Source organism: Lissotriton helveticus, chromosome 4_1, assembly GCF_964261635.1.
Source record: "Lissotriton helveticus chromosome 4_1, aLisHel1.1, whole genome shotgun sequence".
NCBI classification, from domain to species: domain Eukaryota; kingdom Metazoa; phylum Chordata; class Amphibia; order Caudata; family Salamandridae; genus Lissotriton; species Lissotriton helveticus.
The window spans coordinates 989,128,968-989,148,003 of NC_136063.1; the positions used below are offsets into that span (position 1 = coordinate 989,128,968).

At 41.2% G+C, this 19,036-nt stretch overlaps 1 protein-coding gene across 1 annotated transcript in view; it reads left to right on the top strand.

The window, feature by feature from the left end:
- The window catches only part of NDUFS6 (NADH:ubiquinone oxidoreductase subunit S6), a 208,150-nt gene that overhangs the window by 39,101 nt on the left and 150,013 nt on the right, over window positions 1–19,036 (top strand). Inside the window, exon 2 of the mRNA XM_078685727.1 lies at window positions 6,501–6,554. Within this exon, the coding sequence (XP_078541853.1) occupies window positions 6,501–6,554 (54 nt within the window). The remainder of the gene's footprint in view (window positions 1–6,500; window positions 6,555–19,036) is intronic.

The window sequence follows — 19,036 nt, forward strand, 5'->3', positions numbered from 1 at the left end:
CTGTATCATAAGGAAAGAGACAGTACAAAGTTAAACCTTGATTTATGGAGGAACTAAAATATAACATTTAGGCAAAAAGAAACTAATTATTATTAACAAGAAAACTAGCAAGAAACCACAAATCATATTCAAGTAATTCCTGAAGTGTATATATATCTTGTGGTGTTGAATAAATCTTTTGCGTGCAGCAGGCTCTTCATAAGTGGTTGTTTTGTCCTTGTATGTCGCCTTAAACAAGCAAGGATGAATTCGACAAAATCTAACGTTCATATCTCTCAACTGAGCGCACACATCCAGGAATTGTTTCCGATGATGTGCAGTGACTTTGGCTACATTCTGAGAGTAAAACAGTCTATGCCCATCCCAAATAATTAGATTTTTTAGCTTTGAATGCCAACATAACTTGTAACAGATCAGTGTATTGCAAGAAGTACAAAATAACTCCTTGTGGTTTTGTAGAGACTCTAAGCCTTTGTGCCCATTGTATATTGAAAGGCTGGATGTAGAGAAATCAAGAAGTTTTGGTAGAAATGATTAAAATTAGACAGTCGAATCCGAGCCTTCAATGTTTTCAGAAAGACCATATAGGCTCAGGTTGCTCCTGCAGTTCAAAGTTTCAAGGTCCTCAGCGCTCTTTAAGAGAGATTTCCAACTTCACATACATGATGCCGTCAGTTGAGTACTTTCTGTTTTTGTTTTACCAATAAAACTTTTGATTCTAGAAAAGACCATTTATCATCTAAATGTTGTAAGGTTTTAGTAGTCTCTTTCTTGAAGGGTTTCAATTCTCACTTTTCTTCAAGAATTACATCCATAGAAGCAGGCCCATATTTAGCTGGAGATAGTGTCTTTTTTAGGTTGTTTATTCCCACCCCCCCATAATCTTATTTAATAAGGACGTTTTGGAAATGGTACCTGAAGGAGAATCGGATTTCCGATGAGTGGTATCATCAATGTCGTTATGTCCGAGAAATTAACTTTGCTGTGAGTAGCAGAAAGTTCAAAGTTTCTTATTTTCCCCATATACGTTACAAAGACCAGAAAAAGTGGGAAAGCTCCGGGAAACCACTGGCTTTCTATGAGCACATGAGACAACAATGTGAAATACCCTTAAGGTGTCAGTGAATAAATTGAAAATCGGAGGGATGGCACTGTGATTCAGATAATCATGAAAGCATAACATGTTGGAGAATAATACCAGTTCGTTCCTGTGGAAAAGGCCATTGGTCAAGAAATATAAGTCAATGGGCCAGAGATCAGAAAAAACATGAAAACATGTTTTTTTGTTTTTTTTTAAACTATGCAGAGATGGTAGAAGCATTTAGGAAGAACTCTAAACAAATAGTGATAGGCATCAATATAGCTTAAAAGCCAGCTGAAGAAACGCTGCATTTAAGTAACATTTTGGTATATAACTAGGAACATCACAAGCGCTGACATTTATTGAGCGAGCATTTTAAAGTCACTAAGAGTTATGCCAGTAGAGGCCCAGCTGATCTCATTGCTGAATAAACGTTGCTGAAAAAATGGAGCGAATCAATTAGAATGAGTGCTATAGCTCGAAGTGTGACGTTCTGAGAGGAAATGCACCAGCTGTCTCTCAAAATGGCAGGAAGGATCCGTCACTAAGGAATATCCATTAGGGCCAGCTGTGCACGAGTATAAGCATCAGCAGAGACTGAAAATAGTTCCAGGGACTCACCGGAGCTTGAGGAGAAGGTGCATGACTGTTTCCTCCAATATGTGAGGCTGAAGTGGTCTCATAAAAGCTGAAAGCTCCCGTGTCTGACGGAGCTCAGCACGGTGCTGCCATCTTTGATGGCGCCGAGACCACGCCCCTGACAAAGCATTCTTTAACCAGCAGAGAACTGCCCAAAAAGAATTTCATTGGACAAATTGAGTAAATTGTCTCTGCGGGGACTGGTGACAAAATAATATATCCAATTTGACTGGATTTGAAAATGGAAAATACAAGTTAGTGACTGCAGAAATCTGTTTTTCAAAACGGATGAATGTGGTGGAAGTTTGATATTTCCACATCCCTGTATATTAACTATAATATGAAAGTATAGGAAGAATTGGAGACTTTGACCTAGATTACTTCTTTATTTATTTATACTAAAGGTTTTATATAGCGCTGGATAAACCCGGGGGTATCAGAGCGCTTAACATGAAGATAGTAAAGGCATAAGACAATTGTTCAAAAGCATAGCATTCCAACAGGTTAACTAAAAAAGAACAACATGATTAATACAAATCAAATTAACAGATGAGCAAAAAAAAAAACTATCTACATAGATAACATGGATGTAGGCGATCAAATATTATACAGTAATACGAGATGGAGGTAAGCACGAAGGTCTGCAGGCAGTGAGTGATTAGGCGTGAATAGGGGTGAAAATCAGATGGAGGAAGGGTAGGTAGTAAGGATGGAGAGGGTATGGGAGGGGATAGGAAAGAATAGGTGAGGAAGTGGAGGAGGAACAAGTGGGGAAGAGAGCGAGTAGAACCAGTGGAATATAGAAAGAAGGGGGGTGGGGGAGAGGTGGGAGACAGTAGGAAAGTAAATGGGGAACCGAATGGTGGATGCAGGGTGGGGGTCCGAGGCGAGGTTTATGGACCCCAATATTAGTTGAGAAGGTGCAGTTTGAGGTCTTTTCTAAAGCTGACGTTGGAGGGATTACATTGTAGGTCTTTAGGGAGGGCAATCCAGATGTTTGGGTCATTTCCAGAGAAGGAGCGATATTTTGTGGTTTACTTTCTTAACAGAGGTGGAACGAGGAGGAGAGCGTCGGTCAGGAGCAGACCACTTTGTGTTTATTTGAGAGGTACAGCGGGGTATTTTGGTGCAGGGCTTAGGGCGTACTACATGCAATCTTGTAGGAGGATCTGCCTTCGACGGGGGGCCATTTAAGGGTTTTAAGAGCAGAGCAGATGTGGCCGTAACATTTGCCGTCGGTGATGAGCCTGGCCGTAAGTTGAGCACAGATTTGAGTGGGGCAAGGTGGAGTTTAGGGATTCCGGAGAGGATAGCATTTCTATAGTCCATTCTCGAGAGGACCAGTGATTGGACAACTGATTTAAAGTCATCATCTGGAATGAAGGGTTTAATTTTCTTGAAATGACGGAGAGGGAAGAGTGCTCCTTTAGCTGAATTTTTTATGTGGACATTGAAAGTTAGGCTATTGTCAATGGTGATTCCAAGAGATGTTACTGAGTTGGATAGGGAGAGCGTACAGTTGAAGGAATTGAGGTCAGAGATCCATGTTTGGATGGGGAGATGGTTATTTTTTGGAGAGAAGGGAATGATTTCTGTTTTTTTAGGGTCGAGTTTAAGATGATTGGAGAGTTGGATCTTAGTCAGGGTGTTGTTGAGGTGCACAACATAAGGCTGGGATTTAATCTTATAGTAAAGTTGGGTGTCATCGGCATAGAGGTGATAGTTGATTGCAGCTTGTTTTAGAATGAGGGTAAAGGGTACCATAAAGAGGTTGAAGAGAGGGAGAGAGAATAGAACACCGGGAGACACCTAGGGAGACAGGTGTGGGGTTAGAGAGGCAGTCATAGATTTTGATTTGTTTTGATAGGAGGGGAACCATTTGAGGACAGGACCATTGTGGCCAAAGCTATCTTTGAGCACGTTAATTAAGGCAGAGTGGTTAACTGTATCAATCGCAGCGGAGAGAGCGAGGAGAATAAGTAGGTAGGTCTGGCCATTATCGAGGGAGTGGTGGATGTCATCTACTGTATTTAGCATGGCAGTTTCTGTACTGCAGCCTTTTATGAAGCCGGATTGTAAGGAGTCCAGTAGGTTGAAAGTGTGTATGTTTGCCCAATTGGAGCAGGGCATAGTTTTGAGGGATTTGGAAAGAAGGGGGAGGTTAGAGATAGGGTGGATTTTGTTAGTCGTTCGGGTCAGCATTGGGGTTTTTAATAGTGGGGGTGAATTATAGGAGTTGGAGGGTGACAGGGACACACCCCGTGGCAAGGGAGAATTTGATGACAGTAGTCCAAAATGGGGCAATGTTGTGCTTTAGATCTTGGAAAAGGTTAGAATAGAGGGGGTCTTTAGTGTGAGAAGACGGTTTTAGTTTAGCAATGACATTAAAAACTTCGAGCTCAGTAATGGGGTGGAAATTTTGCCAGGAGGCATTGTTTTTTAGCTGTGAGTCGGAGAGATTGATTTCAAGAGGTGTAGTAATGGGTAAGTGCGAGGGGGAGTCTAGGGTTAAAATCAGGAGGTCCTACGCTGTCATATGCAATACTCCTTACACCCGATACAATCTGTTTGGAATTTATAGAGTGCATAAATATCACTGATTTTGAGTTTTGCCTTAGAAATAGGGACTAACCTGTGAAATTTGGTTGTTTGTGCACCAAAATCCACATGTCTCATTATTTATTGGATATTTTTCTCCTGATAAATACTGACAGGTTTGACTTGTCAAAAAGTACCTTGGGAAAATTGTAGGGTTGTGCTATTTGCTTCTTCGCTCATAAGACCACTGATTTGTGCATGTTACCACACAGAATTGTCCAGGGTGTTCGTAATTGAGGACTAAAAAGTGTGTTGTGGTATTTCAATAGTGAGGGAGTATGGCTGCCCAGATGGTTATTGCCTTTTAACAAGCCACCTTTTAGCCATGAAGCCATTATTAAAGCATAATCTGTATGAAAAAATCCCTGCTGGAGTTCTTTCCTGAGACTATATATATATTTTATAAATTACTAATGTCTTTGGTACTCCTTTCTTGTATTGAGCCTGCTATGAGGTTCTCACATATTGACAGCCTATGGGCTACATATACAGTAAAAATATGCTTTGCCCATGAGTGCACAGCCTTTCGCAGTGCAGCACAACATGTAAAAAAACAATAGATCTCACGTAGGTAAACTTATTGACTTTGCCCATGCTTGTTTGCTAATTTATTACTCCCATTGTTGCACTTAATACAGTATTAGCAGTAGGGCATTGTAAGGCCTCTTGTACTATTTAATTTCACTTCAACTAGAAAGTAACTCTCTCTTTGTAGGTGCAACTCTCCAAGGCTAGTGATAGCATACACAGATGACTGCCTCTAGGGGTGCTTGTGGCATAGCAAATCAGATGCAGTATAATACAGTAATCGCACTAGATAAACTTAATGTCTTAGCAGACATTTCTCTCAGAGAGACAAGGGGTCTCATTTAAAGTAGGGAGGTACATAATGAATCCCCCCCGAAACGTGCTTTGTGACTAACACCCACAACAGCCTCACCCAACCGCCCACCCCTAGCAGTCTCCTCCCCGCTGGCATCAACGCAACACTCAGTTAGAATGCAGACCCTTTCTTTTGTCCCCTAGCAAACTGTTTGAGTGCCCATGGTTTACATGTGTTTGAGTAGTAGTTATCTATGTTGTAAAGACATTTTGGGTTAATGTATCTAGCTAGTTTAAAAACTAATTTAAAATAAATCTACTGCTATTGTAGGCATTTATATGACATGTAGCTCAAACCTTAGAGCCCTCCAGCAGTACTCCTATTCTGTCGTGGCTTCTAAATGCATCTGGTCCTCTATTAAATCCTCTAATGCTCTGTCTCGTATAGGTGAGCCTCATAGACTAGGACTCAAGTAGTTCTGTTGTATGTGATATTTTCTAACCTGCTTCCTCTATATCCCAATATTCACAGTGTTACACAGGTTGGTTCGTAATGCCTTGTGTTACTCTTTGATCTAATTGTTTCAGACTTAAATAATATCAACTTTATTAATAATATTTGTGTATCATTTTGTTTATACCAGTGTAATGTAAGTGCCATTAGTAATGGTGCAGAAGCAAGAATTGTGAGCATATTTATACTGAGGTTCTCACAGAAAACAAGTTGCCTTTTAAAAATAATTGTGTATCTAACTTTACCAGAACCAGTGTGAAAGAATTAAAATAGTTTGTCTCCATTCTGACAGCACAATGTACTAGATCGTTGAACTAAATCCACTCTGCACTCCAGTCAAACAACCACTGCTGTAAAGTGAAAGGAATGGGTAAATCAATCGGAGAAAGAAGACAGTGAACCTAAAGTAAAACCTACAAAAACATACAGTAGATATGGTACTTGGAGAAATTGAATGGTTGTACTGCCTATTCTGCCCTTCATAGGCTTGTCTGAGATGTTTTATTTACCTTTGGATTTGCCTAGTCTATAGCCCCCTTCTATTTCTTAAAGTACACTTCTCCCACTTGTCAATTGAAATTAAAGACCAGTCCATTGACATTTTCTTTGGTTTAAAAATAGTTTAGTCTATTTAGTCTAATGACACTTTCACTTAACATTTTCACATCCGCATAATATATTTTAGGTCGTATTGGGATATCCTTTAAAAGTAATTAATATGTTACTAGAAAAGCTATTGCCAAGTGGTGTTCAAAGTCCACCTTAATAAACTTTTGTGACTTAGAAAGAAAATATACAACTTGATCTAAATGTGTCCTTTCTCTAACATTGTTTTTTTATCTTTAGGTTTTTGATGAAGGTGATTACCGGAAAGTACGATTTGTTGCCCGTCAGAAAGAGGTAAGATAAACTGTAGATTTTTTTTTAATGGAATGAAACACACATCTGATTTGTCCAACCCCTTTTTTGCACCGGGGTGAACTGATCTTCAATGTAACTTTATGTAGTGCGTTGCTGAGCAAACTATTATGGTTCACTAGAAATTTCTTTGTTTATGTCAAAGCTGCAAGTTTTGAATCATTTTGCCACAAGCTAGGTGGTAATTGAATAGGCATCTCTATGGGAGCTTTGCACTGTTAGTACTTTGTGTATATCAGCATACAAACAACTAAAGGCCTCAAGCAGGGGTGCATTCTCGCACACCTTCTATTTAACCTCTACACAGCAGACTTCACAACAGTCCTCACCCCTCGAATAGGAGAAAAACTGATTTCCAGCATGTCATATGCCGACCATGTTGTTTTAACTTGCCATACTCAAGAAGGTTTACAATGGCTACTTAACACACTGCATGGGTACGCTGATGAAAACCAACTAGAAGTCAACATAGACAAAACTAAAACTTTGACTATTAATGGAAAAAAACGTCCCATGTCTGGTCGCTTGGAAAAACCACAATCACAAACTGCAGTGTGTATAAGTACCTAGGTGTCATGTTTGACAAAGGGGGCCAATTTGCGAACCAGCTTAAAACCATCAAGAGGAAAGGAATGGCGATTGCGACAACGCTAAGGATTCTCAAAACAAAATTGACTGGACCAACATTTGCCTCACTTCTTCGCGGTGCGCTAGCAAAAATTCCATCAACAGTAGCATAAGGCATCAAGGTACTGAGAGGCAGGGACGCTTCACTGCTGGATACCACCTTGGCAAAGGCATATAGAGTAATGCTAAACCTCCCGCCATATACCGCGCCAGCTCAGATTCGCCTTCAACTTGGTCTAACAAAGCAACTCCATGCAAGGCGAGGCCCGTACATCAAGTGCTGGCATAAAATCAAGAGCTCTGCCAGGAACACATTGAACCATCTGCTCTGGCAGGAACTGTGCAGCACATCCACTGCGCCAGCTAAAACATACTTGGATGAATCACTGGCTGCCACAGGCCTAGTTGAACTATGGGAAATTCCGACAATGCACTCACACTTTAAGCGCATCGTAAACCAGGTTATTAAGAAAATTTCACTCACAGAAGATAAAGCCACATTTACACACAGGAGCCACGCATGGATATGACTGCAGTTACAAACATTTTTTTGGCCCACAAGCATACTTTGAACTGGGGTACTCTAGGAAGTCTAAAGAGGCCTTTCAAAAGCACAGGTTAGGGATCCTGCCAGTCATACCTCATCTCCCACCATGGCTGAGAAAGAACTATGGGAACTAGTGCCGGCTATGCGGAGTTGGGAACGAGGACATTGAACCCATAATATGCTCCTGCATCAAACTAAAAGAAGAAATGGTAGGCCTCCTAAAAACTCATTTTAATGAACGTGGCATACGGACTCAGAGACTAGCAGTACTTGCATGTTTTAAACCAAGGGACTCCCAACTAAATGGGAAGCTTGTCAAGTTCCTATCTCAAGTTGCAGCTGAGCAAAGCATTAGTGATGCTGTAACCTGCATATAGACTCCTGAGGCCCTAAGGAAACCGAACCATGGACACTCTGCACTTTCTTATCATTCATGCATGTCCTAGTACATGCAGATATTTAACAGTCCATTGTTCGAAAAGGAATTTAACCAAAATGTTTTATCAGAATGTATTTTTGTAATGGTTTTAACTAATCAAAAACAATACATGTTTACTTACTTACAGCAGATGAAAGTACAACACTTAAATGTTCTGAATTTTGGCAATTTGTGTCCTGGTCGCATACCTTTTGTCATCTGCTCTTCATTTTGTCTTGTTGCTTCATTGCAAACATTTCTTCCTCTGTGTGCTGAATTATCAATGTCGTTATAAAGAAATGTGACTCCCCTATACTGTTTGAGAGAGTGGCGAGAGAATATAATGGTTAACTTTCAGTACAGGTACACTGGGGGAGAGCAGTTGATGATCGTATAATTTAAGAGATGAGACTGTTCGAACAACTGATAAAAAGGGTTCTGGTCTGGAAAGAGGAAGACATTGGCATTGTAAAGACCTTCCCGAACGTTATACAGTAGCCTCCCAAATCTTTTGCAGAGCATGGCATTGAATGCTGTATGATCACCCCTACATAGTGCATCAAGAAATGTCCTAATGCACACTTAGCTGGGTTTTTTTCTGATGATCCTTCTAGGTTTACTGAGTATCAACAACCAGCTGTACCAATAGGTTCCTAAGCAGGGGATTGCCTGGGATGTGGGATCGGTTGATAACGAAACAGTGTACATTTTTTTACATTCTAGGTTAGGATTTTATCTGTCTCCTTGAGATTAGGGTGAGCCCTAATTCGCACCACTCATTAGACTGATGTCAGTATGGCTCACACTACAGTGGTCCATATGTTTAACAGAGCCAGACAGCAACTAAAGTACAGCCTTTTCAGTACGCCCATGCTGTTGGAACTATTTTTCAGCTATGGCTGTAGTGGCCTGAATAAGACTTTCTGTGCTCTAGCCATGAATTTAGGTTCTGCACCTGGTTGTTTTACTTAGGCGAGTGTTCTGTTACCCAGCCATGACAGGAGCATGTGTTAGGGAGAAATCAAGATGTTTAGAGTAATTTACCACCCTGCCTGGCTCCTATCCACTTAGTTACACTTCTGACTGATAATTTAAAGTTTGACTACATGTGTCCGTGGGGAGCAAGACAAACATTCACCCATGTTCAGCTATGATACATACACCATTCTTATGTTCTTTAAATTTTATTTACTTTATTGACCTATACAAAAATACCTTCCTATTGAAATATATTTGAGCTTTTTATATATAAATCTAAAATTCATGAAAAACACTAACTTGTGAGTGGTTTCTGAAATTTATGAAAAACACTATATTTTTGTGAGTGGTTTCTTTGTAGTTTGTCTATAACGTTATGAACAATCATGAAAAACATGTTATACCTCTGTTAAAAAATCCATTGTAATCAGTACAGCCTCAGCCACAATTGTCAAACACATCCATCATGATCAGGAAAGCCACAGCCAACATGTGTTTTACGGCAGACACACTGCTTCTTCAGAGCTGAAAGTAGAGGCATTTGTTACAAAAAAGAACTGCTAGTTATAGTTAAGTTGTAATGCACAAATTCCAAAAGAATACATGTGCTTCTCAGTCTCCTATACTCTTACTCAATACATTATTATCAAATTTAGGAATACAAAGCTTCAAAAAAGTTTTACAATACAAACTATAAAAGCAATCTTCATAGTTTATTACAGTTCCAAGTTTCATGTGTTGGAGAAGTAGGAGACTAACAGAACAGTTATTACCAATATTTCACACAAGAACTTTCCACAGCTCACATCCACCATTATTAATCTCAGGGAGACCTTTATGTACGCTATTTGTAATGTTGTTAGCCTTGCGTATTAAGTCCTTCAATCTCCATCTCCTTATGGACAGTTATCCTGAACCCCATTTGTATAGCCCCTTATGATCTTTTCATCCTTGGATTTTTAAATGCTTCCATCATCATCTCCTTAAGGGCAGTCCATTTGAATCCATTATCAGTCAAGGAATGATATCCTTAAGGGAAAATTTCTCTCTAGTATGTTCGTGCCAAAATCTATAAAGGTGTAAATGATCCCACATAGCAAATATTTGCATATGTGTCCTATAGTTCCATATTGTTCATCAATATGTGCTGCTGATCAGAAGCTTGTTCCTATATCGGACTTGCAAGTCATACATTCACATATAGCCAGTCTTTCTTGTAATGGAAATAGCATCTCACCTCAAAATTAATATTGGGATTGTTGCAGGGATTCTGCTCCTACACAGAAGTGTGCATAGAGACTTAGGACCTCAGTGAATTAGGGTGTACCAAAACCCACCTTAGTACCCAAACCCCTACCAGACTAGCAATCAGTGACTCATTGGTTCTTCCCCCTATAGAAAAAACACCAATGATTAGTCAACCCAAAACATGCGTCTTAGGTTACCTCAGGTAAGGTGGGTAACAAGAACACTCTTTCGTTACAGTCTTAAACCAGTCCAAAACAAGGAGTAACTAGAGACACGTGCAAGTTTGAAATGTTTATTTCTAACGCCGTGATCTCATGCGCAGTACTTTAGATAATACAAGCAAACATATTATCAGAAACAAGGTTGTCAGCATTGTTACTATTCCATAAAATACAAAGGGAGAAAGCATCTTATATTGCTAACGGGAAACAGGTTTAAAATATACCTATATTTCACCCTTCTTAGTTAGAGTTAGTTTATAACTAATGAAGGTCTCGTAGGATTACTTGGGCGGCCCCATACCTCTGATACTCAGCAGTAGTGGATCACATCGAGTTCTGCACAAGCTGTCAGGATACGAAAGTTCTCCAAGTGTGTCCGATCATGCCTGCTCAGTGCATTATTAAACACGCCAGTATCAGAGGTGGCCACAGCTGCATATGTGTTATGGCTAGAACCTGCGAGGATCATTCCAAATAACAGACACAGTGTCCAAGATAACCTTGACAGTCCCGGCTCTCCATGTGCAGACTAAACTAGCGAGGCAGTTTAGAAATGTAGCATAACAAGCTATTCTCATGTGAAGCAAAATACTCAGCCTTCTCTAAACAATATCGCAAGTGCGTGTCGTATGCAAAGCAGAGCAGGAAAGCAAAAATGGCGTTTAAGCTTCCGATAAACCCATGCTAACTTAACACTGTGTGAAAGTAAGGCTCGTCCTCACTACACCCTCCCTTGATCGAAGCATGTGATATAAACGTGGGCGAATTAGGAACACAGGCAAAAAATAAAGAGTCTCATTCCAACAGCGTATAAGCACAGTATGTTGGCAACAGCCTCCTATAGGAAGTCATTGTTCTCATCTGAAAACATTTCAGCCATCCAATCCAATAGTGGGAACAAACACACATGTTCCTCAACGACCGGAGCCTCTAGTACCATCAGAGGAAAACTCGGATCATCTTCAATATAACTGCGTGCCAAGAAGTCATGCGCTGCTGCAACAACATTCCAACGTCCCATTATTCCATGTGTCGCTGCTAAAGCCATAATCCCGCCGCCAGAACAGATCAAGTCGTGAACCACTAGGTGGCTCATCAGCTGGTCATAATCCGGGTTGGGAGACACCGTACTGCAGAGACACAAATCCAGGGCCCAGTTGAAATCGCAGCTCAGGCAATGAAAGACAGGCTGGACGCATGTGAAAAAGGAGAATCGAAACGATAATCCATAAACTGCACTCAATGTTGCTAGAGGCAGGGCTCCATAGTAACTAAGCATTCGGTTGCAGAGCAGCAACGATCTGGACATAGCGTCGGGTGCTGCAGGATGTGCATCCATTTTTAAGCAAACCAATCAAGAGTAGCACACCAGCAACTAATGCGAGCATTAATGGAAATCCACCAAAGAGGCTGGAAAAAATCGAATGAAAAAATGCGGGGGAACACACCAAAAATAGTTTGAAAAGAAGTCACAAGGCCACTGATTATGACATTAAAAAAGTGTGCTACCCCTGTAGTCAAGGACGCATTAAAGATAGTGTGAATTAGCTCCCCAAAATGCAAGGGCAGGTCAGTATATAATAACGCATGCACTTCAGTGCGGGTATTTGCCACGTGAAGGACAAATGTTTCTCTAGCAGATGTAAGAGCGACCTCTTTTTGAGACAATAGCGCTCTTATACGACTCATTTGGTTAAACTCTGCTTTCAAGGTCGGAATCGACGGCCAGATGGAAACATCCAGTTTCCCATGTGGATGAGGAAACCGAACATTTTTACAGCAAATTACACGCTCAGTGACCGTAACCACACAAGCGATACCAGACAAAATCCCACAACAATCCGCATTATTTAACAGTAAATAACTCCCGTTTGCCAGTAAAGTGAATGTTGGTATGATAGCAGGTGTCGGAGTGCCTTTCAAAATACAGGCCAAATTAGGGGCCTCCTGATTACAAGAGCCATGCAATTGTATTTGCCTACAAATTAAAGAGCGATCTGGCGCTGTTGTGCAATCCTCACCATTCAAATAAACTTCCTTTCCCTCCCTCAGACACCTATAGGTAAATGGTAGTGACCAAGCTTCATGGAGATAAGTGCTGCCGAAGGGCTCATATCTGCCTATAGCATAATACTTCATGCAAGCTTCAAATTTAAACAGGCTGAATGGTAACGTTATCATTCCGTGGATAAGCCACACAGCAGAATTTGTCTCGGCTACAGAAAATGGCAAGGGTTCAAGTTTTTCAATATGCAACATAGAAAACGTGGCATCTTTCATCGACATGAATTGCTGTTTGTCAGTCAAATTAAAAGGTGCAAATAACGATTACGTATTCATGTAATTCCAAGGAACTCGTCCTGCCTTTAACGTCTGTAATGTCCAAGCAAACTGCATTATAGAACGCAATTGATTTTGACCATGGAACAAAACAGAAACATCTTCTTGCACTATATCAACAACCGACGATACAATATTATCTAAAGTGTAAATGCGGGAAGAAAGGGTATTAATGCTATTATCTACAACAGCAAGCACCTTTTCTAAATTAGCTTGATCTATAGCTCTCAACCTCGAAGCAGCTTCAATCTGGGACAATTTCCAAACTTCGTTGTAAATAGCATATACAGATCTTTTGGATCTGCCGGTTGCAGGGCCTTTAATAAAGTCATTCAAGTCAACATCGTCAGTCAGTTTAGACAGGTGAAGTTTAACTGACCCTTAAGTTGAGTATTTGAGCCACGTCTGACATAGCTTGCCCACAGAATAAGTAGTGACTGAATGGTCACTCACAAAACGGGGATCCACCCTAACCTGTGTGTAGCCACGGGTCAAACCCAGAAACCGGTGCTGGCAGGAATCAGCACTTTAGTGCCACAGCAACCAACCCTCAGGATCCAAACTAGAGATGTTAAAGGAAGAATTCAGCATTAACGCTTTCAATTCTCTAATGGAAATTTTAGAGTAATTATCCCAGCTGGGATACTCTTCCAACTCTGGAAAGGAAGGTGCAATTCATTTTTTAGGAGTCGCCAATCCAAAGCAGGTGGTTTGTGAAATAGTCAAATATGGTTCGGGATGAGACATGCACGAGAGAGACGTCAAAGACGTAGCCCATTGTATCCACCGTGGTTGTAAGGCTTTTGAATTTGGTACACTGGCTTTCGTCACTGCTTCCAGGGCAGGATACGGGGTAACAACCAACATGTGTTTTCCCTGCAACAGTGTGCAATCCTTCAGAATCGCCATTTGCTCTGCTGTCCACTTTTTCCACAGTGGAAAATCGCATTTCAGCCGAAGTGTACAAGTGTAACTTGTAAGCAATAGGTACTGTGTCTCCTTCATTAAAAGTAAGGTACGTGAAACCCACCGCCCCAGGTACGATTCTTATCACCAGGTTGGTGTGGTTATCACAAGTCTGCAAAAATTTAGATTCAAGAACATCAGCCTGCAAGGATTGCAAGATGGCTGTATGTTCAAGCTGCCAGCACGATTTGGTATAAATTGGTTGTATCAAGGCATATAATGGCTTGATACGCTGGGCATAATCGGAAATGTAAGTACGCCCGAAATTCAAAAATCCCAGCAAAGATTGTAATTTTTTCAGAGTTGTAGGAGCGCGCAGCTGTGCGCATTTCACCAAGAAGTGGGGAGCTAAGCCTTGGCCTTCTTTGTTGAGCTCATAGCCCAGAAACAACACTGTGTACTCTGCAATGTGTGACTTTGCAAAGTTGAATTTGTAACCGAAGTCCGCAAAACAACAAATTATGCAGTCAACGCGTCACAGATGGGCCCCAATTTCGTCGTCCGTGAGATAGATGTCATCCACGTACGAACACGCTTCTGGGTCAACTCCCTCTAAAAGAGAGACTATACGGGCAGCAAATACGCCTGGACTATTCTTATAGCTCATAGTTAAACGTTTGTATTGGCGCTGTTTGCCACCACTTGTAAAACTGGTCCATTGACTACTTAAGCCGGACAAGTTGTGGGCAAAAAAATCATTGGATATATCAAGTGTGGTCTTATACCTTTTACGCACGAGACCATCCACTAAAGCAGAGCCGTGGGTATTCTGTACTACAGGTTCGGAAATGCGAGTTCAAATGCTGGTAATCCAATACCAAACGGTACGAACCGTCAGGTTTGGTCACAGTAAAATGTGTGTTATTCATCAGAGACACACAAGTTTCAATAACTCCCTGATATTCCAATTGCTCAAGGATTTCTGCACGGAAGCCTTGGCTTCACGTCGCATGGGATACTGAGGTTGAGGCTGTGGCATTGACCGTAGGGGAATCTCATTTCGGGGAGAAAATGTATCCCAACCACAGTGAGTACGGTACAAAGCCGGAGCTAGGGCCCTAGCCCACTCTTCTGCAAAATTCAGCGCATGCTCTTTCGACACTCGGAACAGCGAGAACAAAAGGTGGGGGCCAGTCAGCCTCCGCTAACAAAATGTCATACGTTGTAGTTAGATTTTCCCAAAATACCCCTTTTATGGTACTTTGTATGTCACCTTCAATTAAAAGTTGAATCTCAAAAAGCCTGTCAGGGGGCGCTACTCTAGTGTCAGCTGTCTCTACAACAACATGAGTGTCAGTCGCCGTCACCTTCAGTAGTGGACGGAGCGCCCCGCCGGGGAGATTGCGGTTAATGTATTATACTAAGGACCCAATCACGCTAATCGCAACAGTATGTAGGCGCCTTAGATCTGCAACGGGAACCGCTCCCGCTTGAGGATGCGGTGTGAATCCAGCCAAAACAGGCCAAGTAGCGCCTGGAATGGACAAAGGACCTACTCTAATTGTCGTTAAAGAGTGGGGAAGGGCGCCATTAAACCAAACTCTGTGCTGTCAAGCATTAATTGGAACTTCCTGTGTCCTATAAGGAACATATTCTAGGGGCACGGCTGTGTGAGTATACGTGAGAACACACCAGTATTTGCGTTCACAGTAGGGAAGGTCACCCATGAGTAAAAGATCTCAAAAGGGTAAGCTACTTCAACACTCACAACCATAATAACCGCCATGCCTTCCATGTCGACGTTATAAGTTTGCAAATTATTTCGAACTGCAATGCGACTGTGCTGCGGTATGTCAACCTCACCCATAACTACACAGTAAGAAAGTGGTACAATGAAGAATTTATGTAGCACAACTGGGTAGTAATTCAAAAGGAAACCATTTTGTTAAATTCAAGCTTGAAAAGACCTATATAATTATAGGTAGGTTTATCTGTTACCTCCGTTAGCCGGAAACGATAGTGAGGGGGGTTAAGGACTGATATAAGCACTACTCAAGCGCCTTGTAAATACGTCCAAACCACGTTGGGCGCCATGTTGCAGGGATTCTGCTCCTCCACAGAACTGTGCATAGAGACTTAGGACGTCAGTGAATTAGGGTGTACCAAAACCCACCTTAGTACCCAAACCCCCTATCAGACTAGCAATCAGTGACTCATTGGTTCTTCGTCCTATAGCAAAAACACCAATGATTAGTCAACCCAAAACATGCGACTTAGGTTACCTCAGGTAAGGTGGCTAACAAGAGCACTCTTTCGTTAGTCTTACACCAGTCCAAAACAAGGAGTAACTAGAGACACGTGCAAGTTTGAAATGTTGATTTTGAACGCCGGGATCTCATGCGCAGTACTTTAGATAATACAAGCAAACATATTATCAGAAACAAGGTGGTCAGCATTGTTACTATTCCATAAAATACAAAGGGAGAAAGCATCTTATATTGCTAACGAGAAACAGGTTTAAAATATCTATATTTCACCCTCCCTAGTTAGTGAGTTAGTTTATAACTAATGAAGGTCTCGTAGGATTACTTGGGCGGCCCCATACCTCTGATACTCAGCAGTAGTGGATCACATTGAGTTCTGCACAAGCTGTCCGGATACGAAAGTTCTCCAAGTGTGTCCGATCATGCTTGCACAGTGCATTATTAAACACGCCAGTATCAGAGGTGGCCACAGCTGCATATGTGTTATGGCTAGAACCTGCGAGGATCATTCCGAATAACAGACACGGTGTCCAAGATAACCTTGACAGTCTCGGCTCTCCATGTGCAGACTAAACTAGCGAGGCAGTTTAGAAATGTAGCATAACAAGCTATTCTCATGTGAAGCAAAATACTCCGCCTTCTGTAAACAATATCACAAGTGCGTGTCGTGTGCAAAGCAGAGCAGGAAAGCAAAAATGGCGTTTAAGCTTCTGATAAACCCATGCTAACTTAACACTGTGTGAAAGTAAGGCTCGTCCTAACTACAGGATTTCTATTATCAACTGGTCTTAAGTTAACATTCATGGAACTCTTTCTGGTCTTATATCAGTCTTCTCAATTTCTCCTCAATGTCGCATCTCTTACTCTTGATTCAAATATCACCTCATCATCTTTTCCTGTTCTCCTATGAAGCACAATAAACCAAACGCTTATCACACTCATCTCTCCATAATGTAGTCCTAGATCCACCAATGTAGAGAATAGGGCCCTGTTCTCCTTACCTCACAGTTTTCTATGGTGCATTGTTTTCCAACAGTCTCTACGCCAGCTCCCTTTTACCCTAGTCCCATGCTCGTCATGTACAGGGGTTTTTCTGACACCTACTTTCATGATCTTTTGATCAATAATTTTCTTGAATATGGCTACGGAGCCATGTGTTTAAATCTACATGTCCCTGGAAGTGCACAAAGATGAGGTTTGCATACAAGAGCACAGTTTTGGCCTCGTACTATAAAAAAGTAAAACTTGTTTATTGCTATGTAGTTTTGTTAATCCCTTTTTCCATCTACTGATGCTTGTATTGCTGCCTCCTTTTCTTTTTGGCATGACAGCTTTTTGAATCTATAACCTAACTGGAGAGCTCGAATGCAGTTTAGAAATATCACTAAATACAATTAGCTTTTTGTCGCTTGCTATTGATCACCAAGTAGCAATGATAGTTTGTTGACTTTAGGAAGTCCACCTTTCTTGTATTGTCTCCTTGGATTTTTCGCCATTTTGCTGATACTTTTTTTTGCTGGCTATAGAACTTAGTACACTTTCCCCCTTCTAGCTAGTCGTAAAGTACATATGCTCCCCTTTTTAGCATGGTTGAATTGGTATACTTCTAAATGGCAGATTTAATTTATAGAAGTTAAGAGTGTATGGCAGTTGGTTACCCTAGGGCCTGGAAGTTAAATGTTACTAGCGAACTGCAGCACCTATTGTGTCATCCACTATAGTGGCAGTATAAACATAGCTTCAGGCCTGCTATTGTAGCCTTACTGGAGCAGTTTAAAACTGCAGTTCGACCTTAAAAAACTAAACCCTTTTGAATGGTCTGATCCATCATTTTAAATATGAAATGACCCTAAGTAGGTCTTACAACCCATAAGGCAGGGTACAAGAATTTACATGTTGGACATGTAGAAAGTTAATGTTAAACATGTCCTTACAATGACTAGCACCAAAAAGATATTTTCTCTGTAGCAAGGCTGGCTGTTCCATAGTGAAACACAGAGATGCAATAATACATTTAATAATGCTGTCTTCTACTAGTAAACAGCTAGTTGAACTCAGTAATATTTATTGAAAGCCCAATTCACTAGTGAAATACATTTTTTATAAATATTAAAAAATGTGCTTTAAAAAAAAAGAAAGCTTTTCCCTTCCTAAAGCCTCTGGAGATTAATGTGCATTATCCTCCAGCTGCAGCTTTATTATTATTATTAGTTAGCTTTTAAAGCACCTGGTTACTCCAACGGAGTGTCCCCGTGCTAGAACATCAATGAAAAACCCAGCAACAGTCCTAACCTAGCGACCTTCCTGTGCATAGGACTGACAGAACAATAGAAGGCAGGAATATTACTTCCGTCCAACAGAAGGGTGTCGGAAGAGCCAGGTTTTAAACTTTTTTTTTTTAAAACAAAGACTCCGACACGCAGGTCCTAAGATCCATAGGCAGGTCACTCAATGCCTTAGCTGCCAAGAAGCCAACAGATCTCCCTCCAGCTCGAACCTTCCGCACCCTGGACACAATCACCCTAGCAGAGCCAAGTGATCTCAGATCATGTGCGGGCAGATAAACTGTAAGAAGGGGGAGCAAGAATCGCGGCCCCTTCTGACTAAGGATCCTATGACCAAAGCATAAGGTCTTAAAAGGAACTCTGGCCTGAATTGGGAGCCAATGAAGTTTCTTCAAAGCTTCCCCCACCGAGACCCGCATAGGGATGTTCAAGATCAGCTGGGCTGCAGCATTTTGGACCTTCTGCAAGAGGTTCAAATTTCTATCAGTCACCCCTAGGTACAATATGCTGCAGTAGTCAAGGTGAGATGTAACAAGAGCCTATACAATAGTTCTTTTAGCGTTGAGGGGGAGAAGGTCCAACATTTTGCGTAGCATTTTAAGAATGCCAAAGCAGGCTTCGGCCACAACG